At 39.6% G+C, this 23,739-nt stretch overlaps 1 protein-coding gene across 2 annotated transcripts in view; it reads left to right on the forward strand.

The window, feature by feature from the left end:
* Nucleotides 1–2,565: 2,565 nt before the first annotated feature.
* The window catches only part of AFTPH (aftiphilin), a 48,164-nt gene continuing 26,990 nt past the window's right edge, over nucleotides 2,566–23,739 (forward strand). For both annotated transcript variants that reach the window (XM_033006573.2, XM_033006574.2), the window contains exons 1-2: nucleotides 2,566–2,820; nucleotides 14,463–16,257. In XM_033006573.2, the coding sequence (XP_032862464.2) occupies nucleotides 14,494–16,257 (1,764 nt within the window). In that variant the 5' untranslated portion in view covers nucleotides 2,566–2,820; nucleotides 14,463–14,493. The remainder of the gene's footprint in view (nucleotides 2,821–14,462; nucleotides 16,258–23,739) is intronic.

Raw genomic sequence — 23,739 nt, forward strand, 5'->3', positions numbered from 1 at the left:
TTCCTGTGGTACATGGTTGTGCTTGTGGCTTTGGTCTTTTCCACAGAAGGGCTTTACTTTTTTTTTTTTTTAGGGTGCTAGGGCTCAGGTTGCTGTCTGGGGAGTCCATGGGCAGTGTGTTTATTCTGTATGCTCATTCAAATCATTGATACATCAGCTGTGTAAGAGAAGTTAATTATTAAATTACATTCTCTAATTATACTATTTACAATGTTACGATAGGAGTGATTAACACTCATGGCCAGTGACCATCAACTAAACACAGCTGGAATGGGAAACGATTCTTCATGGACTGACACCACACGCTGAGGTATATTTTGGGTCCCTGGAACTCAAGGGCTACTGCCAGATATGGGAAGAAACAACCTAGTTTGTCTGTTGCTTTACAACAAAGTATTTCACTGCTTTTACAGATTCTTCTCTGCATCCTTACAATTTATAAAACACATTGGGTAAAGGTCAAAGATCTTTGACTGCTAAATTGCCCTACCTTTCAGTTCCTTCACTGCTTCTCTTTCTGTCCTGCCAAGTCCGCACAAGCTTTACACCACATTTCTGATACTAAGCTGAAAAAAAGAAAACCACCACCAGGCGGCAAAATCTAATACTCATACAGCCTCATTAATAATCACCTATGATTATCTTTAGCTACTGTAACAGGATACCTAATGTAATAGAAACATTAGAATAACAATGTAATTTCCCCATGTTTCACAAAAGTCTTCTAATTTAATAAGCAATATAAGGATAATTATAATTACTGTTAAATGCATTTGAGGCATTTTTATTACACAAACCTATTTCAAACATGAAAAGTTCTACAAATAGCCTTGTTTTAAGCCTTCCTCAGCCAAACTAGTGTGTATTTAAATATATGCTTAAGCCTCTGTAGGAACAAAGCTTTACCATTACACTTTGATCACTATTTTATTATTGTAATTTGCCAGCATGTTGTAACTGCTGTACACTGTTCAGTTTGCTACTGTCAAAGGATGAATGGCAGGCTTTGCACATTATTTAAAACCATGTTATGCATTTTTAAAGACCTAATGTGCTGGTAGTTCTGACAGTATTCACCAGTACAGCATAAACAGATATTAGGAAACAAACAAACAAAACAAAACAAAACAAAATTTTAAAAACAGAATCACACACGCATTTTTCTCATGACTTCAGTGGCTTTGCTGCAAACATTATTTCATCTATGAGGTCAAACCCTTGTCTACTTGTGCTCCTTGGGAAAAGGAGAAAATAAGATATATTTTAAAATGGATCATTTAAAATATAGGATATTTCCCTGTATGCCTTTTTGATAGTGTTTCTACCCCTTTTTACAGAACTTGTACAACCAACAAGCAAACAAAACCATAAAAAGACAGTCCAACTAAAGCATTGACTGGTGGTGCACTTAAAACTAGCCTATGTACACACCTTCCCTATGAAGCGTGGGCACATATGAATCTCTTTTTTCCGGAAACAAATTTGTACCGAGCTACTCTTTGAAGGTGGCAACTCTGGCAGACCCTGATGCTTACAAGCCAAGAGTTCAGCGTGATGCAGACAGGGCCTCAGGAACTCCACCTAGACTAAGCAGTTTGAAGCTGAAGAAACTTACCCCGTGGTCACAACGGGACACAGGTGGAATAGCGGTATGGCAGCCTGTTCCAGAGGTGGGTTTGGAAACAGGGTCGTGGGATCATACACATGGGATCAGACAACACCACTGCCCAAAAACTTCTAAGGGGTGAAACTTTTCAGTAAACAGTTCCCTACGCAGAGATGCTAGCCTAACCCTCATGGCTTGGAAATGAAACCTTCCCATAGCCCGGGCATAACCACGATCATGTTCGCGACAGCAAAGCTCTGCCGGGGTCCTCACCCCGGTGCTGCCGGTCCTGTTGCAGTTACCTTAATAAAATTAAATCTTTGGGGTAGTCGGGTCCACGTCAGTACCAGCCGCGCAGCACAGCCCTACCGCCAGCTCGCCTCCCCACACCAGCGGCCAGCTGCGAGAAAGGGATTCGCCCCAAATTCCCCATTTCGATTTTGGATGTGTTTTTTAGGTCATCGCCTGTTTTCGGAGCCTCTCCGCGGGCAAACGCCCGCCCGGCCCCGTCCCCCTTCACGGGGATCTCTCACAGGATCCCTGACACCAAGCGCAGGCATTCACAGTGCAGGGATTCACCTCCTACAGCCCACACGACAACCGGGGGGGGGGATGTGGCGGAGAAGAAAGGGAAAACTTTTTTTAAAAATTAGAATTATAACACCTCATCTATGCCTACGCCAGGGCACGGAAAACACCGCAACCCGACGCTGCCGTCTTCCTCCCGAGCTCAACATGGCGGCCGCAGCCTCCCCCACGGCACCGCCTCACCCCTTGTCCAAGATGGCCGCCCTGCCGCTGCGGAGACGGCTTGCCAGCACTCAAGATGGCGGCCGCCCCGTTCAGCCACCGTCCGTCCCTACCCGGCAGAGGGGTGGGCCTTACCGCGGCAGCGTTAGCCGCTCGTTTATTCATTTATTTCCGTGCCCGGTCCGCGGACTGGAAGTGACGCAGCGGCGGGGCGGTGCGGTGCGCTGCCTACCGGGAAGCCGAGTGGGCGGTAGCGGGGCGGGAGGCGGTGGCCGCCGGGAGGGGGCCGGGCCGCAGCGACGCGGTTCCTGTCGCCGTGACATGGGTTCCCCCTCGATGGCGGTTGCCGCGGGAGGCCTCAGATAACCGGCCGCGTCCCCTCTCCCCTTCCCTCTACCCCCACCCCCCCCGCCCGCCCGCCGCCATGCCCGCCCGGGCTCCGCCACCCCACACGCAGCCCGCAGGTAAGAGACGGCGCTACCGCCGAGCGGGGCTCGTTTCCTCCGGGCCTGGCCGGGGAAGGGCACCCCCTGCCCCGCGTTGGCGGGCGGGGACCCCTCGGGGCTTCACCTGGGGGGTGGGGGGGAGCTGTGAGGGCATCGCCCTCGGGGGGGAGGGCGGCGGGGCCGGGCCGCTCTATCAGGCGGCAGGGCTGGGCGAGGGCCCGCAGCGCTGCCCCTCGCTGAGGTGCCTCTCCCTCGGCTCGTCCCGCCGGCACCGGAGCGAGGGGACGGGCCGCGGCGGGGCCGGCCTTGGAGCCGGGCGGCTTTGTCCTTCGGCGACGGGCCCCGGGCGGGGGTCGGGCGGCTTCGTGCCGCTCCTGGCAGCGGGTGGTTTCCCGTAGCGGCTCCCGGGCGGGTGGCAGCCGGCCTGGGGCGAGCGCCCCGCGTTCCTCGGGGGTTCAGCGGGGCCGCAGCTGGAAGAGAGGGCTCGGTGGTGTGGTACGAGAAGTTAAGCTGCCCTGTGCGTTCGTCTTTACCTGATAAGCTTTGTTTTTTAAGGGGCGTAAAGCACGTCGGGTTGCTCAGTGCATCTGGAGTTGACATGCTAAAGCGGAGTTATGATTTTGTTTTATTTTATTTAGAATTAACATTGTTCTAAACTTGCACGAAATTGCTGAGATGCTTATTAGGTCCTGACACTTCAGTTTGCTATTATAAGTGACTACCTGATGAACGAAAGTATTTTTTTTTGCCCTTAGAGAAGGCAGTTCCTTAAACCAAGGCTTAAACCTTGGATTCCTTCAGAGTGTCAGTAAGTTGACTTCTTGATGATGATGGTCCCTTTTGGCTTTAGCACAGAAATTGAAACCTTCAGAAGTTTGATGCTCCTTTTAAAGCAAACATCTGTTCATAAATGAAGGGAGTAGAAGAAGCGTTGTTGAAAAGAGCATGTTGGTCGTATTAGTTTTGGTTTTGTGCATGGTCTACAGCATGATGTGCTTCGTTAGAACTGATTTCTTTATCTGTTAAGTTCATGGTAAAGTGAGTTTGATGGATGCTGGCTTTTAACTGGACTGGTCCTTGGAGGTTGAACAAAATTAAAAGTATTTTAGCCTTGTTTTATTCTCTGGACATACGAGCTAGACTTGGAAAACCAATTAGCCTACTTTAAGCATAAAAATGTTCGGTTGTATTGTCAGCACACAGAAGTTTGTATGCATGTTCATACAGCTAATGCATAGGTAGTTGTTCTTCCTGAAGTTGGAGCTGTACCTGGAGGAATATAACATTAATTGGGGGAGCTGGGGGAAGAGGTGAAGTACCTGTGGCTACTGAGGGGTTGTTTGGTTTTGTCTTTTTTTTTTTTTTTAAGCTTTCCTTTCATATTGGTGAAAATCAATATCAGAAATTTGAGGATATGAGAATTTAAACTTAAAAATACTAATTAACTGTATAATAAAGAGACTTCAGCAAAGCTAATGTGGCTATGGTGCTTCCATTCCATGAGATTTTTTTGAATAAAGTTTGTGTTGTATGACCTTCTAAGGTCATGTGAAAGTATGACCTCTTCTTTTTACTTCCTTAATTGGTTTATAAGCAAGCAGTTGAGGGTTCTCGTCCTCAATAGATCAATTCATGCTGTCTGATTATTTTATTTCTTATTTTATTTTGGCGAAGATCATGGTTTCATTTAGCAAAGGATTTAGTAGTCTATAAAATTTAGTTATACGCAGCAAATTGTATTTCTGTTGATAAAGCAGCATGTGATCTTACCATTATAGTTAAATATTTCTTTAGTAGCTTACTAAGTTTAATGCAACTATTTTAACACCCTAATTACATACAAAATATTCGGAAACTTTGAGTTCTTTGAAAAGACTTGTCTTTCACAGTGGAAATAATAGAGCAGCTTAGATGGACTTCTGTCAACTCTTTGCCCTTTCCTCTTGAAATATTCATGGAGCTCTCCTTGCAGATATGTAGTGGTATCAATTGGAAACACAGCAGTAAAGAAGCCCATGTTGGATCTGTTTTTTTCATTATACTCAGCAGCATAATCTTCTTTCAGATACTCATTATCTTTTTCAACAAAATGTTCATTCCTTTCTGTGCTATTGTACTGTGTGACAATTTAAACTACATCTTTGTGAACGTTTCACTGCAATGACACGCTAACCTTTTCACAGGGATTCAAAATACTCATAACTTTTTTGGATAGTCCTCTTAAGAGAAGTATCTTAGATCCTACCCATTGCTAGGCTTCAGAAATTTTTTCTGTTAATTTCATTTCCTCTTTGTGCAGAAAGCACACTGTGTAAGATGCTCCTATGCACACACAAAAAGGCCTTGAAATGTGCCTTGTTTGAGAACTGACACTCTCATTTCCAGTAGACCTTCTTCCATGCTAATATCTTTAGCAATTAAAGTTTTGGATTGATGCTGCAAGGAATGTTTCTGTATTGATACCAGCTGCAAGATGATGTAATGAGTCTGCTTCTGTAAGGCAAATAAGTTGGATTTTTTCAAATCCAAGAGTCCTGTTTTGGAAGAACCACAAGGAAGGGCAAATCTTGTCTTCGCTTCAGTGCATTTGAAAGTATGTACTAGGTGAAGGAAATGTGAAACCTCAAGTTTATATGTCAGTTCAAAGGTGATGGAAAATATAACTTTATTCTTTAGAGTATTAGGTGTCCCTCCTGTATTGTGTTTTTAATACGAGATAATGTCTGTTGGTGAGATAAGTGATGACTAATGTAAGCCTGTTCTTGCTACGTGTGTTTAACTTGCTTCAGTCAGATGGTTTTTTTGCCTTTGTTTTTTTTTCTCACCTACTCATTCTCTGCATGTTGAAGAAAATCTTTGTTCACTTAAAAACAAGCGAAAGTTTGCAGTAATGGAAGGAAGACCTATGGTTGTTCTCCCTATGCAACTGTACTTCCTCTGCAAAACTGTGTGAGAACCTTTCATATAAGAGTGCACCTCTGGGAAGTTGTAATCTGCTCTTTACTGCAGGCTGTGTGAAGTTTGAAGGGTTTATACGTGATGGAAAACATCCTGCTCTGTAAATAAATCTCTGAGAACAGTTGACCTTAGGTAATCTAGTTCTAATACTTTCTAATCCAGCATCTTTTCATCTTAATTTAGAACAGGGTTCCCAGCTAACATATTGCAGGGTAATATCCAGAAATAAATTTTCTCACTGAGCTGAACACTGTTTTAAAAGGAATTTAAGAAACGGTAAGAATGAAAACATCCCAGTTATGTGTTACTTATGACATATGTCTTTACACGTTGTATGGATCTGCGCTGTACACTGGACACAAATATTGTGTTCCCACAGAGCCAAATTTCAAACCTGTTTGACTTCCCCAGCCAGATGTGTTTGCCTATATTAAAACACGCTTGTTCTGATAACGTTTCTCCCACTGTTTACAGATTTAGGTACAGGCTGTCTATCTGCAGCTGTTAAAGCAAGTCAGTAGATTTTGAGTTGAAACATTGAATTTTTTTTGCTTATAGTAGCTTTATAAAAATAACCTGGTCTTTTAGTTTTGGGGAAGTGTTGTTATTCTTGGTTAAAAAAAAAAAGAGTTTAATGAACTAACCCAACATATAGATTCATATTTTTCAAATGTTCCTCTGAATCCACAGCTAAGCCAAAATGAAATATGCAGAAGTGAAACAGCACAACTACGGAAAGTACATGTTTGATTGCTTCTTTATATAATCTAACAAGTAGGATTTAAAAGAAGATATCTGTACCCCAGATCTGTTTAAATTTCACATTTGTGCCATCTAACTTAGTCTTTCTGTATTGCCAGTGATGAGAGCAAGAGGAGCACTGTCAAAGAAGTTTGAATCTTGTATAGGCTGGATTGTCTGAGGATGCCTGGTGTTCACTGCTGGACTGGGGAGGGCAGGGGGACAGGAAGAATGAGCTACCTGAGATAAGTGCCTGAATCCTGTTGGCAGTCTTCTGAGTTTTGTTACTTTAATGTGCATTTTACTACAACATTTTCTAATAGAATGTGTCTAGCAGATTCGGTGTTTGTTGAAACCACAGTAATGTACAGCGGTATTGATTAATTCCAAGTGTTGGGTAATGAGAAATAAGGCTTAGATACATTTGCCTTATTGGAACTGGAGAACATTGTTTTCCTCAACTCATATATGTCCAAGCAAAGAAAAAGTGCTCTGAAACTTCTGCTTTGGGTAATGGACCTTCTGGCTGCAACAGCATTAGATTCAAAATTGAAAACATTGATTTCTTGGAGGTGTTATGAAGTAAACATTTTCTTGCTGTATTTTGTTTGCTGGCAACTTATTCCAAAAATAAAAGTAATCTTATTAAACCAATTTAAGAACATACTGACTTCAGCCTGGACAGTAACTCTCTTGCTAGAGTGTGTTTGGGTTGTAGAAATGCTATTTTGACAGATAGGCTTTTCTCATGTACAATGGCCCTTCTAGAAATAAGTTATCAGGTGAAGAGAGGCTGTAAATCTATTTTCCATTGTTCATAAGCCAATGAAAAACCAAAGTTATTACAGAAGAGGACAGCTCTTCCTATGGGAAGCCAACATTTTGCTGTAATGAGAAGTCTAAATCTGGTCCTTACTGCGGTATTTTTGGTGTCTGCTTGAGGAATTCCCCTGCAGTAGAAGAGTTAAATGTTCTTGGAAAGATCAGATGCTAGCAGCTAATGATTTGAATCCCATCTCCTTGCCATGCAAGGCTTTTACTGTAGGACATGTCAGTACCATTGTCATTTCTGTCATTGAGGTCTTGATCATGCCATTTCTGATTTTGTTTTCTTTATGCTTTAAATGATGGGTTGCTTAACTCAGCTTTGCTTTCAGAATAATCCGCAGCTGAGAGGTTATCCATTGCTTTGCTAATGTTCAGCTGAAGTTAAAGGGAACATTCTGCCCTACAAGGAGTTTCTTCTTTTGAATTTACATGCTTCAAGTATTTATGTAGAGATACTCTTTGTTTGTGGCTTCCCAGTTTTTTTAGGTCTTATGTAAGAGCCAAATATGCTATTTCAAGTTTTGCCTTAGAAGATACGCAGAGAAGGAACTATTTATACCTGCTTTTGTATACTGCAATTACATTGTTCTCTTTGTTGCAACGTCTTTGTTAGACTATTATTCTACAAAAAGGTAATGAACAAGGATGTGATCAGTGTATGAGGAAAGCAGATATTGTTCCCTATTTACTGCAAGCAAATAATGAGATACCATGGTTTGACAGTGTTTTAGAAACCTAGTTAGTGACTTGAGATAAAAGAAGGGCATGCATTTTGTCTTTCTGAATCTTTGCCCTATCAAAACTTAAGTCAGCTACTACTGTTACCTTTTCCACTGTGACTGATATCTGTTTTCTCTCATCTTTTGAGTGTTTTACATTAACCTGAGTTACGTTCTTAAATTCTTGTGACCTTAGAAAAAAGGTTTGAACCAAGAGCTGCAGTAACAGAATTGAATCTTACCCAGTTAATCAGCACTTTTTTTCTTTAAAGTAAATGTCACTATGTACTCTGTCACTGTGTATTGATGAATTACATTTATAGTACGAGTTTATTTATGAACTGAAATTTGTGAAATTCCTTCATAATGAATCTCAAAGCATGAATATAAAGAAACGCATGGAGGCAAGAAGTTAACTAATGTTTTCAGCTTTTTTAAAAAACAAATCAGAAACACCAAGGGGGTAAAAGACTGCAGAAAAAGGTATCTAAAAGAGATTCCTTAATAGTGTGTTTTGTTTTTTTTTTCTGGAAAATGTTGGACCAACTGCATGTCATGAAGAATTGATGGAAATCCATTATTGGTCTAATATTAAACTATGGTGATCTGAAAAACTTGCTGACACTTGTCAACATTAATCTGGGTTTGTGGCTAAAATAATGTAATCTAAACACGAACAGTTAAACTCTGTCAGATTCGTCACTTCAGGGTGTAAGGTCTGATGCCAGAAACCTGGGTTGTTGCATATTACAAATCATAGAAGTAGCTGCTCTATTGTGTGCAAGTAAGAACTGTAATATAATTTCCTTCAAAGAATCCTTACTATATTGTGTGCTGAAAAATTGTTGTTTTCCATTTGTTTAAAATTTGCACGTTTCAAGAATGTTTAAGTAAACAGATAAGTGCAAAAGTGCATGTTAACTTCATAGCCAACTTTTAAATTTGGGAGCAAATTCCCTCAAAAATATGGAGAAGATAGATAATCTGCATATTGGTCATAGATTTGTTCAAATTCAATTTTGAGTTAAATCATGGTTTGAGTGAACCAGTTGAAATACCAGGTTTACAAAATTATATAGCCTAATGTCTTGACCAAGAACGTGCCTGAGTTGGGTATAAAGTACTACAAAAGATGAAATCACAGTTCCAGCTTTTAGCCCCTATTTAAGAAGTTGGACAAAGGAGGGATTAACTAAGTGAATTAATGAACAGAGTTGCTGTTCTGTTAGACCTGTGGGTTTTCCCCATGTTAGTGTTCCAGTGGACGATAACAAATTTAGTTCAGTCATTTATGGTTGGCAGGTGGAACACTTTTGGAAGTTGAGAAGGGGGATCATAATGAAATTATTTCTGAAGAAAACTACATTAAAGCTAAAAATTCCCATGCTGTTTTTATATTGCAAGAACAACTGGGATTATGCCTCATTTAAAAAGATCACTAATTAGTCAATGGGAGGGGGAATACTAGTATGACTTTTTCTTTCTGTTACGGTTTGAGCATGGTATTCTGAGTTCTATTGAATTCTTTTGAACTGAATTTTTAGCAACCTTACACTCCTATATAATACAGATTCATACGTTTTGGAGCTCTTTGACTTTCAAAATACACCTGTAACATTGGAAATAGCTGACTACTTTTTTTTTTTTTTTACTTATACAGAAGCCCATGCAGTTGGTTCTTATGAGTTAAACTAATTAAACATGTAGTAGACTATCAAGCCTATGCTCAGATTTTTAAATGCACAATTAATATTCCGTGTAGATCCCAGTTTGGCAACTGTTATTGAAACATAGAGACTTGTAGGGTATTGTACTGCTAGGCTGCTGCTGCGTAAATGATCCCTGTGATGTTTTACAAGTACTTTGAAATAAAAAATTGAAGGAAGTTTCTTTATGACAGAAGTTGCAGGAAAGTGTTTAGATGGCCAGAGATCTTCCTACATCTTTAATGGGGCTTTGGCAGTCTGCTTCAGCCCTCATTCAGCCTCTTCAAATTATCTTTGTCCTGTGCTTGTCCCTACTATTCTTGTTACTTGCCTCCCTTTTTTTAATGTTAACTGGAAAGAAAAGGAATCTTGTAGGTAAATTCCCTTTGACCATGATGCTTGCTGCTCTCATGTTACCCGGTTTGTTTACTGAATGCTGCATCTTGAGGTTTTTTTAGATCATCCTTGACTCTTAATGATTTTCTCAACTCTATGATGATCTGTTTTTAGCTGAGGTTAAGATGATAATACAGTAAATGGTCAACAAAAAAAATCAGTAAAGTTGTCATGACGGATAATATATGGACATTTGTCCAGTGCAGGTTAAGAATTATTTTTTGTTGGCATTTTCTGCATGAGATTTTATGATTTCAAGTGGTGAAGCAGATGTTAATAAAGAGCTGAATGTGAAATTTCAAATAACTCAAGTGAAAACCAACTTATAGAAGCCCATAAATATGAAAAGACTTAAAAATAAAGGAAAACATGCATGCTTTTGGTGAAACATACAGATAAATTTTCTTTTTAATGGGAAAGTTCAGAAGTTTTTTTTTCAGGCCTCTGATCCATAGTGTTAGGATATGTCTTTGAGCTACAGTAAAAAACAAAAGAAAACAAAACAAAAAAAGCCAAAAAAAACAAAGAAAACAAAACAAAAACTTTTTAGTTAGGCTTCATTGTTTAGACTGAGTCATGATGACTGAAATTTTTTTATTTAGTTAAGTAATGTTGGCCTAAAAAATACATAAAATTAGGAGACTCAGCATCCTCCTGCATCTAATTCCTGTCCATAAAGCTATGGTAATCTAGGTAGGCCACTGAGTTGGTGGTGCTTTTTAGCCAAGCAAAAGAGTTGCAGCTGATCAAAGTACTTTCCAAGGTTTTGAAAACTTTAGGCTGTAGGAGCACAATGTGGATTTGTTTTATTACTGAACCAGCAAAATTATGCTTTCATGTTGTTGTCTATGTACAAAGCTGTAAGTTTCAATATTTGCCAGTTGGAAACAAATTTGAGGTTACTTCTGCTTTTTTTTTTTTTTTCCCCTTCTCATGACTTCTTGTCAATAAAAATAAGGTTTCTGGAAGAGAGGAGGCTGGTCTACCTAGATTTAATCTCCTTTTTACTTAAATGTAATTGTTTACATGGCTTGATTATTCTAAAATTGTTTCTAAAGAAGAAAAATCTGATATGTATCTATATTTTATATGTAAGATACTTTAGTGTTAAACTTGGATCTTTATTACTTATGATGCACTGAAAGCTTCAAGACTGGGTCTTCTGGACTTCAGAAATCTCAGTTTCAAAATCAAATGTGTTGGCTTCCTAGCTTTAACATGTGTCAGCACACAAGCATTTGACTTAAGAATGTAATGTTTTACAGACTATGTGTTTGAGAGTAATTAAAATATTTAGGGATTTTTTGGATTTCTGCTTCAAATCTCTATGGGTTTAGCTATATGGCTTTTTCTTTCCAGTGTAAATCAACATGCTATAGAACTGTCATTTTCTATTTTAAAATCTTTTCTTTCTAAATAACTTTAGAGATGTGTTTTAGAGGGCTTCTACATCTCTGCTAATAAAGAATAAAACATCTAGTCATGTGATAAAATTACTGTTGAAGTTGCTGTGGCTTTGATCATAGTGCCTGGTCTTGATCAAGGAGCTGCTTATCCTACCCTCCCCAAAAGCTGATCGGGGTCATTTTTTGTAGGATTCTTGTTTTCACCTTCCTTCTTTCCAGCCATTTCATTGTTTCTGTTCAGGCTCCTTTTTCTTCTGGGATGGTGAAGGTTTATATCCAGTCAGTGCTGTCCTTGAAATAGTGTTATGGGGGTTTTTTGTTTGTTTCAAGAACTATTTTTTTGTCTTTATGGTCTGTTCAGCTTTTGTCACATGGGATAAGATGATAAATAGTGTGCCAACTGAATTTCCCAAATAGGTGTAACAGCTTTTGTTAAATTTCAGGAGGTTTAATAATACGTTATGCTATTATCTACTGAAATTGAACTGGAGACTCGTAAACTCAAATTTAGTTATAAGGGATGATTTGTCATAACCAAATAAACCCACTCCTTTTTTATTTAAAAAGACAAAAAAAGAAACCAAGTACTCCTTTCCCTTTTCCAGGAGTTAGAGGTGGGGAGTGAGTCCCACCCCCATAGATGCAGTTTTTTCTGTCCTTTCTCCTAAACATCAGTGTGTTACTAAAGAGCTACGGATTTATGACCCTAGCAGACACAATGCCATTCACTATTTAACCAACTCCCCTATAGCTTTAAATAGTGCTATCTTCAAGATAAGGTGCCTTGAGATGAGCACAGCTAATATATACCAATATCTACGTAACCAATCTTTTTTTCTACAAAAGAACAAAACCAGCACTTTCTACCAAGGTATATCTTTGTGTATAGCATATGGATCTTCCTTTGAAGTAAAACATTCAGAAAGCAATTGCAGTCTGGATGTACTGGGATGTTTAATCTTAGTGTTGATGGTTGACCACAGTAGATCTTGGAAATCTGGATATAAAGAAGGAATGACTGCTCTGATAGTTACAGAGAAGAAATGCCGTTATCCTATTTAGTGAATTGAAAACCCAGAAACTTGGAAAGTGAACAGGTTGGAATAATTTCTGTGTGAACAGTCACACTCTACAGACATCTTGGAAAGAATCTTTACATTCATGTATGACATTAAGCAGCAATTGCTAGACCTTGATGTAAAAGGGAGAGTGCTCTTGAGAGATGAGGCTTCTGAGATAAGAGAGTGAAACTCCTCTCTCAAATACCTTGTTAAGCAGCTGGTGCTGAGTAAGCCTATGTGGGAGCTTGTTGACAACTTATTCTTTATTCTAAACAAAATTCCTTTTCAGTCTTCAGCTTGCATGTGATGTTACAAATTACTTCATGGTTTCATCTGATAAGCATGATGTTGTTTTATAACTGCAAAATACCCTTTAAAAAAATTATGTGTGTTAGATGCCAGACTTTCTTAGCAAATACCAAGAATTGTTTGTCTCAAGTGTTGTGGTATGTTGTGCTTCAGAACTGCAGAGCTTCACTTGCTGCTGTTGTACCCTTTGTGTGCTGCTGTTTAGGTGCATGCACAAAGTAATTTGCTAAAGACTTTGGAGTTAAGGATCATGTTTTGTCTGTGTTTCCGAACTAGTATTGTAAAGTCTGCACTTATTCTGGTGGTTAGAAATTCAAATATTTGCTAATATGCATAGGTTGTTTCACTTTTTCTGTAGATAAACTGTAACAACATACTATGCATTATTCATGACAAGTGTCATTTGAAATGGAAAGAGCTCAGTTGTTGCTCTCACTTTAAGGGCTCTAAGGTATGAACTAGATAACTGATGTGTACAACTGTGAATCTATAAATACTAGTAGTTATTGCTTCATTAATTACAATATTGAAAAAAGTCAAGATCACTCTTCAGGAAAGAAAATTTTTGATCCTTACCTTGTTGATTACTGTAATTTGGTTTGTGATGGGTTTGCAATGTTATGATGGAGTTCTTAATCTATCTAGGCTGTGTGAATACTTTATTCTTTTTTCTTTTTTCCATGTGATTTAGTGATTTGCACTTAAATATTTTATGGATAATCTTTCCTTGTGCTGCTTTTGAGGAAAAGCTTTGATGAAGTTTGTTTTGCCCTAGGCTTTGCTGGTGCTCATAATGGCATTTCTCAACTGGCGGTTCGTAAGACAAAAGCAAGCTTGGCAGCAGCAGCTGTGAACACTGCACACATTGGCTCACAGTTATGAAATCCAAAGAACAGGGACACCTAGCAGACACCCATGAATTGGTAGAAAGGAACTTGAACAGTAGGGCAGCAGATCATAGCTACTGATTATAATAGCAGTTCCTTCCTCCACTCCTTCGCAGTTTCAAAGTTTATGGAGACATCTTTCAAAGTCTTTGGCACTACTGAACATGCCTTATGTACATGACTGTTGTGGCATAGTACATCAGGTAGCTTAATTTCTGTCACACAGTCAGCTGAGCACACGAATGGGTGTGGGGAACAAATGGACCAGGGTCATCGGCTATTTTATGAGTTGCTGGTGACAGGAGGTAGAGAATTGATGGGTTAAAACTGAGTTTAGTTGTGTCAGTGTGTTGCACAACAGCTCAAGACAAATGTGTTTCATGCTCTGGCATTTCAGCACTGTCTGCTGAGAATATGATCGTATAGTTTACAAGAGACTTGAACTGTCCCCAGTGATTCTCTGTGACTTCTAAAACAAAGGAATTGGTTAGAAAATGGGTTTGGGGAATATTCCTTTCTCATATCTAATATGGACATTGCCTATACGCACACTTAAAACATGAAACAGTAAAAATAAAAAATACAGAGATGACAAAAGCTAGCCAAATATACCTTTTTTTTTTTTTTTTTTTTTTCTCCCCTATTATAGAAATACGTTAACCTTGAAGTGGAACTAAACAATGGAACCAGATATTATTCGAATGTACTCCTCATCCCCTCCACCACTAGACAATGGAGCTGATGATGATGATGAAGATGAGTTTGGAGAATTTGGAGGATTTTCTGGTGTAACCACTGCTGGTGTAGCTTTTGCTGATTTTGATACACAGGACTACGGTCATCCAAAGGAAGAGTTTATGCCCACAAATCATTTCATCCCACTTCACAATTATTCTGACAATGTAGCTAGCATTGCAACTTTCACATCTGTTAAAAATGTTAAAGATAAAGACTGCATTGCAGATCTTCCTACTCTTACTAAGGAACTTTCTGATATGTCAGCTACTAGTACCAGCAAAGAAAAATCTAAGTGTAGAACTTCAGGTACTGCTTTAGAAGATGTAAACAGAAGAGAGGAACAAAGAGACAGCACTGGGAAGTTGGAGGGTTTTTCTTCTCATGTTGTTAGAACTGGTAGAGCAGTTGAGAGCCAGAATGAGCAAATAGATGCTTGTAATGGTGAGAAACTTCCATGTCTAGAGATTCTAACAAACGGATTTGCAGCATCAGACCCTGTAAATCCTCAGGGAACGGAAGATCTAGACAGTATCGGTGACTCAAAGGGACTGAAATCTGTTAGCGCCCATAGTACTGAGCAAAATTTGAACTCAATGCCTAGCTCAGGTGAAGACTTTGCAGATTTTGCTACGTTCTCAAACAAAAAACCAATCCATTTAGAGGGAAAAGGACCGACAATATCCAGTGTTCTTAGCGAAAGAGACTCTCTGAGCATTCAGGAGAACAACAGAATAAACAGAGTAACTCATACTGAAGAACAGGTTTGCATTTCGGAAATTAGTTGTGAACAGGGTCCCTCAGCACTGGAAGGTAATGAATTTGCAATTTCTAGTACGTCTCAAACAACTGGAAGTTCAATATGCACTACTGAAAATGGAGAACACAGTGGGGGGAGAAGACAACATGGCATAGAGAATGGCAAAGATTTTACTAGGCCTGATGACTCTTTGGGAACTGAGGACATCAAGGTTGATAAGATCCAAAGCCTAAGCTGTGCTGTTGCAGGAGAGAAATTGGGTGATTCTGAAGATCTTAAGAATGGTGGCAGTAGTACTGAAGTTGTAGCTTGCAGTGACACAAATGATGATGATTTTGGTGATTTTGGTTCAGTTGGCAGTGTGTCTCCCACCTTCATTAATGCTCAAGAATCAATAAATGCTCTAGATCTAGAAGGAACTTCTGAACAGCCCACACACAGGAGTGAACCTAATGGTGAATTCAGGGACACAAGCACTGTTTCTCAGCAGCCAGCAAAGTTGGATCAAGCTGAACTAAATCAGACTGCTGACACTTCAGAATGTGATACTACCAGGAAAACTTCTGGCTTAGACTTCCAACGTACTACTGAGGTAGAAAATGGTGATGGCAGTGAATTTGGAGACTTCGATTCGGTGCCAAAACCTCAAGATGAGAGTGTTGCTTTTCAGGACTCTGATGACTTTGCGGACTTCAGTTCAGCAGGTTGTAACCAGGCTACAGACTGGAATGCTTTTGAAGATGAACAAACAGACAGCTGTTCCTGGGCTGCCTTTGGAGATGAGCAAGCTGGTGAATCTCATCACAGAAAAGAGATGTGGCAGTCACATAGGACAGATGTATCTGCCAGGATTGAAGGTCCAATATTACACAAGACTGACAGTTTTGCTTTAACATCTTTCCAAGGAACTACCAGTAAGCAATCTCAAGAGCCGGCACCTTCAGTTCAGGTAAGGGTGTTCTTGATTTTATTGTCTTGTTCTACTCTTGTGCATACAGCTTTGGTGGGTGAAATGGGCTGGTATGAAATAGTATGCTGTGTTTGCATCTTGTATCCTTTGCGCTGTCACTTCCTGCAGACAAATGAGTGGAGTATGCTGGAACTTGTATGCATTTGTTTTGATGATTATATGTGGTCCTTTACATAAACTGATCGAAGGAATAAGCCATTGTAAACGTCTCAGAGCCTGTGGTAGTTCTTCCTTTGCTTCATAGTTCATTGCCTTTTCGTAAAATAGTGGTATGACTAGAAACTAAGATAACCAGTTACCAAAATTGATCACTGCTATTCTCTATCCTGTTTTCAAAATCCGATGAGAAATTACTCAGTTTGTAAATAGCTACATTCATTTTCTTAAAGCAGAAAGCATGATAAAATATGACCTATGAGCTCTGTCCCTGGTATTCCAAGTCCTGGGAAGTTAACTATTTAAAAGTTATTTAAAAAATAAGTCCCCGTTGTACATTAATTGTGGGAAGCACCACGTTATAGCAAGTTCAAAAATACAGGAGTAGTGATTTCTTAAAGCTGCTGCTATTTCCAATTAGGAGTTTTGAGGAGGGCGAGGTGGGATTATTTCTTACCCACTAGGTTTTCTGCCTTAGTTGCTAAGTAGGTTTTTAATTCCTTCCTAAGTCTTTTCACCAGTCATCGCTGAGATCTGTGCCTGTTCATACATAGATATCTACAAAATTCAGAACAAGAAATTGAGTTTAAAATTGTCTTCAGTGCTGCTTTTTAATCATGTCAAGCATGTGAGTAGTTGAGAGTATGTTTTGTCTTTTTGAAACATGTAGCAATGACAGCAATAAAGGGTGTTAGTGGTAATATGTGTCTGAAAGGTTTGGATCTTCTCTGGCAATAAAAGGAAATGAGGTAAGTTCTTTCTTCCAGGACCTTGTGTAGGATTGGTGACAGCCCTGCTTCTTTCAGTTTCCTACCAGTGACAGGTGAAATGGCTTTTCAGAAAAAGGTTGTGCCAGCTGGAGCTTTGCAGGCATCAGCAAATGGAATGGAGCTTTTGGAACTTGGTGCTCATTTCTTGCTGCATTAAAAGGTGTGAGCCTCAGCTCCTGACACTTCCTGCTTGCTGTTTTGTGTAGGGACTGACACACCAAATTTCAGAGTGGCTTCACAAGTCATAAAAAGGCCCACAAGTGAACCTGCAGGTGGATTTTTGTGCCTATGCAAAACCTGGCTCATCATCACCTGAATGTGTGGGTCCATTTCTCAAGTTGAAAGCACAGATCTAGTTACCTGTTCTGTTCATCATTCACCCATAAAATTGGAGCATACTAAGGTCATTAGTGCAATTAATCTAAATTGTTCCTGTTACCACTTGAAAGACTGTCCAGAATCTGACAAAGAAATGGGGTGGGTAGATGATTCTAGTAAATCATCCATTTTTCTAGTTAATTGTGCTATTAAGGGATAGTCCAAAGGTTTCAAGCATTTATTTTTACTTACAGTTTTCCATTATTTTTGTGATGGAGTTTTGATAGAATGCACTTTTGAATGTAAATGTTTATAAAAGCAGAACCTTCAGGGGTTCTGTAATTCCCCCCCCCCCCCCCCCCCCCCAAGTCTGTCTTCACAGAAGATAAAAACCAAGTTGCAGTGGAAGTTCTGCAGTCATCTGTCATGAAGTCACGCAGTAGTTTGGTTAGGTTGTAAAGCAAGTTTTGAGTCTTAAATATTTTTTCATTCCATTCCTTTTTACTACAGCCAGCTGTGACTGGATATAAAGAGATGTTACGCTTCCCCTGCCAGTGAGGAAGTACAACTCGCAGAATGTTTTATGCAAGCTGTAGAGGAAGTTGAGCTGGATATGTTTTCTCTGTTGCAATAGTTTCCTTAGCCTTGCAATGACAGTTGCTACTTACTTTTTTTTTTTTTCTTCTTCTTTTTCAGTTAACTCTTAAAACAATAGTTAAACATTTTCAAAACTTTGTATTCTGTAAGTGCTTTAAGTTTTGGAAGGATCTATTGAAACATTATTTTTTATATATATATATATATATATATATATATATATATATATATATATATATAAAATAATAAAAAAACACACTTTGTTTTAATCCATTGAGCCACAGTTTAATAAGATGCAGTTAGAACCATTGAGATTAGTTGAGTCAACATGAGCCAGCAGACAGTCCAATACTTCGAGTGCAGAATCTTTGTAAAAATAAACTCAGATTTTGGTCAGCTTCCTTAGTTCTGTTTAAGAGAATGTCAAACCACAAAATACAGCATTTTAAAGTGTTTGCTAATCATCTGTTTCCCATGTATTAAAGTTGAGTTCTGCAGCTGTTTGATGCAAAAGCAGAAATACTTGCATGCAAAATAAAGCTAGGGAGATGTGAGCGAACAAAGTGTTTTATTACTCTGACCAAAGAAGGATAAGGAGTAGAAGATCACTTGCATCAGTGTATTGGTGGCAGATCTAAAAAACACTTGCTGTAGCAACTTAAAGGGAGCAGGCTGTGCAAGAGAGAAAGACTGCATGTGTTAGACACTTGAGATAGATGTGAAAATTGAGACCTCAGCTTAGGCTAAAGGTGAACTGGGATCATTTACAAGATACTATATACACTTGATCTGTGATGTTGAGGCTAGGAGAGTCACTGTAATGTGGTAGTGAAATAATTTTGAGTAATGTATAAACAGAATGACCGTAATGTCATTCTTTTCAGTTTTCTGCTTTTGTATACTTAGCCAGCAGCATTACTGTTTAAATGTGGAAATGACGTATACAGCAATTCTCATCCATCTAGAACGCAGCATGAAAGTTTTTTACCAGAAGCTCAAGCTCCCTTTCCACTGGTCTTTGTGTGTTTTCCTTTCTGTTTCCTTAGTTTGTGTATTGTGGATGTGGAGGTGGCAGCAAAATCTTGTGCTTTCTGAATGTGGTCTTGATTGTAAGGTATATGTCAGGCAAACTGTTTTAAAGATTGTGGATTTGGTATAATGTTTAATTAGAAGTTAGATTTTGCTTGAATTCAACTAATTAATCCAGTTTTTGTTACAAAATACAGAATATAAAAGAAGAAAGTATGGGGGAAAAGGTCACAAAAATTACCTTCTATAATGACATGGTAGTGGTAAAAATATCATTGTGTCTTTTCTCCTTTGTCTTTGGTTTTAGGCTTTCTTAATCCTGCACACAATTTGCAATGTAGGATTTGTAACATGCTAACCTATTCAGTAGTGCTGCGTGGAGGGGAGAAGAAAAAGGGCATGGTATATAGTATTCAGTTAAAACTACTGAAAGGATTTGTAACCCCTTGGAAAAGGTTCGAGTTCCGAAGGCTGATGAACACAGATATGCAAACCCCACTCCCAAACAAGTGGTTGGCAAAGCAGAGGGCCCCGTGCTTGCTGGTGGCAGCGGGGGCTGCAGTGGTACTGTAGGAACTTGACAAATGCAGTAGCGTGGCAGAGCCTTTGTGATGGGGTGAGCAGGGAGGTCTACCAGAGATGCTGAAGTCCTGAGAAGGTACAACAGAGAATTGCTGTAACGCCCTGGGAGGCTGCTTGGAGAAATGAGGGTGGCAGGACGTTCCGTTGCAGGATGCTACGGCCATGCCTTAAAACCGCAGCTGACGCTCTCGTCAGTCTTCTGTAAAGTGATGCGATCTGATGCGTTGCTAAAAAACCTGCTCTTGGCTTTGGGAGTTTTACATTTTTTTTTTTTATATATATATTTTTTTTTTTTTTCCAAATGTTTCCAACAGATCTACAAGAACTGTTCCCTGATCCCTGCTGGGAACGGGCCCCTGTCCACTTAGCTGCTCCCACATGCTTCTTCCTGCCATATTCCTCATCTCCTTATTTGAACCCATATTAATACTACTGTATACCTTCATCATTTAATGACTGTCTTCAGCTGAAATACATGTAATGGTTTGTTTCAGTATAGCTGCAGGCTTGCATTAGGTATAGATGTGCCTTTGTGTTCATTAAAATTGATTTAGGATGTGTAGTGGTGGGTGAGCTCGTTGATCTAACAAGTTTTGAGCGAACCTGCACTCTACCATGCGGATTAATCCCTTTTATGTGATCATGTAGCATGCTGCTAAGTAATGTTTATAAGGAATATAAGGCTTGTGGCGCAGCTTTTTCACTGAGATAGTGTTGAGCATTAGTCAGCTGAGGGGGTTACTCTGCTGTATTGTGCATTAAGAATATATATAGGACTTAACTGCTCTTGTGCTTTGCTGCCTATTACCTATGGTAATCATGTGGGTGGGTAATACGGCTGTGCCTAGCTGTGTTCAAGGAGTATAGGCATCTCTAGAGGAGGAGGAGATGAATAGTGTCTTGGTTGGAAGGCCAGAACTTTTACCTGATTTAGCTGAGAGTTAACAAATCCTGGAAAGGGAGGAAGAGAAACCTGAACAATCCTCCAAGTGGGTTTTAAGATCCTCTGCTTATTAGAGAGCCTGTGCTCACAGGCTCTACCTCTTCAGATTAATCAGACAGCATGGGTGATGCACAGTTACTAAGCCACAAGTATGCATCAAGACAAAGAAAACCCTGGATCACTGTCACTTAGAGTACTTTGTCTTGAGCAGTGAATTAAATCATCCTCTTGGAAAAAAAATAATTATGACCGTGAAGACCTCAGCCTCCCTGTTCACTAAGATACACTAAGATAGTGTTCGCTAAATTCAGACAGTTGGGTAACAACTTGCAGTGTAAATATATCTGTCTGGAAAGGTTGGGGCTTTTTAAGTCCATAGCACAGTTCCTAAGTATGTGCAGCTGAATGCCGGTAAGAAACAGACCATTAAAATTAGCCCATAACTGCTGTTTTTCAGAACAGGCTGACTGAGGGGATCTTACAAAAGAAAATAGTTTGGAAGGGGGTCGTTTTAGCATTTATATTTATCACAGAATAAAATTATTTTCCATTTTGTACACTTAAGTTTCATCTGCTTATACTCCATCTCAGAGCCTGACTAAAAAGTACCACCCCACTAGATAATAACATGACCAACTGAAATGAGTAAATTTTATGTAGTCTAGATAAATAACTGTTAAACTTCATTTTGCTTGCATGGAAGACGCAAGATTTGCCACATTCTTCAACTGAGGGAGAAAAAATGTGCAAGCCTTCCAGCAAGAATGAGACAGCTTCACTTTCCTACACTGAACCTCCCTGAGGTTTATAACTCTCGTATCAAGCAGTAAAAAGCGCAGAGAAGTCTTTTTCTTCTTTCTCAAGACACTAAATTTTCAGATTTGTTTTGCAGCTGATCTTGAGACCTTTATAGTTACTGTTTAAAAATGTTTTGGGGTTATTTAGGACTATCATTCTCTCTTTAATTCTTCATATCGTTGTAAAAAAAAAAAATCTTTGTTTCGTGTTAGTAAGGGTTGTTAGCTCTTGTGGCATCTTCTTTCTGGCTTGTAAATCTCGGTTTGTGACCACTGTTTCCATTGTAAATTACCCGAGGTAATAAAAATGGAACAATTCAAATGTTCACCTCTAAGAAATTTATGGCACCACCTTAAATTTATCTGCTTTTCAAGGAGGGGTGGAGAAAAGCCATCACATTTGAGTCATGATATGTTAAACTGGTGTTCTGTGTAAGCTTTGTTTCTGTTTTTCATTCAGTTTTCTGCCTGCAGCACTTCTCCCATTGCTTTTGAGAAGGTGTTCTTTTTGCTAAGCAGAGCCTGCACATCAGAGAAATAAATTGTTGCTATGTGGATGGAAACTATGTGTAGTTTAAGCAGTCCATAAACCTTTCCAAAGAAAAAAACTGCCCCCATTTAACTTGGACTTTAGTGATTTGTTTGTTTGCGTATGTGTGCAAACAGCTTTGTTTAATACTTGAATACAAAAGATTGTGACCCCCTGAAGTTGATTGGTGTGTTTCCCCAAGGTGAGTTGCATCCATTGAAATCAGCTTTGCAGCTCCCCTGTGTTAACTGTATGGTCATGTAGTTTAGCTGTTTAAAAAAAAAAAAAAAAAAATCCCCCAAACCTAAAAAACCTTAACCCCAAAAAACTCCAAATAAAATAAAATTTAAAAAACCCAAACCTGCCACACATATGGAGTATAAGGCAACTTAGCTCCTCACAGGCAAATGTGTTGCTGCAAAATATGGTTTGGTTGTTAGAAAGCTGAGCAAAGGGAATTTCTCATTTAACCTCTGCTTTATTTTGTTGAAACAGTCATAAATACCTGTGTTAGGCACTTGACAGAGCCTAACATGATTTAAAATAAGTAAATAAGATCTCTCTGGTTAATCAATTTATTTTCTTGGCTTCTGGCCCCTGAGCTTTGTTCTGCTGTTTTTTGAGAGCCTTCACTCAGCTTCTGAATTCTAACTAGAAGCTGAGCGTGTCCATATGGACTTTATTCCTTTCCTAAATTATACATTTAGCATCTTGGATCCTTCATATGCTCATTTCTGTCTCCTTATGTTCTTCTATCAGATAAGACTTGAATATCTAAATATTCTCAATAATTTAACTCTTACACTGGTTTTATTTATTCTTGGGTCTTCCAGTTTTCTGTTCAATAGGAGCAAACAGCCCAGAGCTTGAGTGTTGCTTCCTCCGTAGCCTCTTTTCCTGGCAGCAGGAAAAGGAGGGCTGAAGGCGTGCTCTACTTCCAGCTCTTCCCCCTTCTTAAAGCACCTCTGGGGGCTGCCAGAGCAGAGATACTGCAGACTGTAAGCAAGAGTGGGGAAAATGAGGGATTGTGTTGAGAAATGGGGCTGACCTCTCTGATGGAACATGGGGAGGAAGGAGGGACAAAATGCCACTCCACTCTTCAGCTTCCAGCACGAGGAGAAGCTCACCAGATGAGTGCTTGTGTCTGTTCCACAGCTCACGTGTGATGGGGACCCTGGAGAGAAGCAAGAAGACTTTTTTGGGTTGTTTTTGTTTTTTTGTTTGTCTTGTTTTTTTTTTTTTCCCCCCCACCTTGTACACATCGTTCGCTGAAGCTTCACCCAGAGAAGCATTACAGAAGTCATAGGATGAAAACTGCAGTTTGTATCAACTGTTATCGTATCGTGGCCCAAGTATGTTGTCTTTATGGCAAGTTTGAGCATCTCCTCTTTTCATAGCTCTGAAGAAAGGCAGGGATCTGTCACTGTTGAGTTCACATGGAGGCAGCTGGGGAGGATTTAGTGTGCTGGGTGGCCAGTGTAGATTTGCTGCATGGAAGGAGTTCATCGATTCTGTAGTCTTGTGATGGAGAAGATGAAAACGAATTCTGTAAACCAAGTACTTTGGCCTTTCAGTTCTGGAGGCTGGATCTTGCCCCTTATTTAACTGCCAAGGAGATAAATTCTAATCCTGTGGTTATTATTCTCACTTGAAAATCTGTTACATCTGTGATATTTTGATTGTTTCAGGTGGTGATTACCACATATCTTAAGTGTTTACCAAAACCTTCTATGCAGTCAC

This window comes from Tyto alba, unplaced genomic scaffold (genome assembly GCF_018691265.1).
Source record: "Tyto alba isolate M040663 unplaced genomic scaffold, T.alba_DEE_v4.0 Super-Scaffold_22, whole genome shotgun sequence".
Classification (NCBI taxonomy): domain Eukaryota; kingdom Metazoa; phylum Chordata; class Aves; order Strigiformes; family Tytonidae; genus Tyto; species Tyto alba.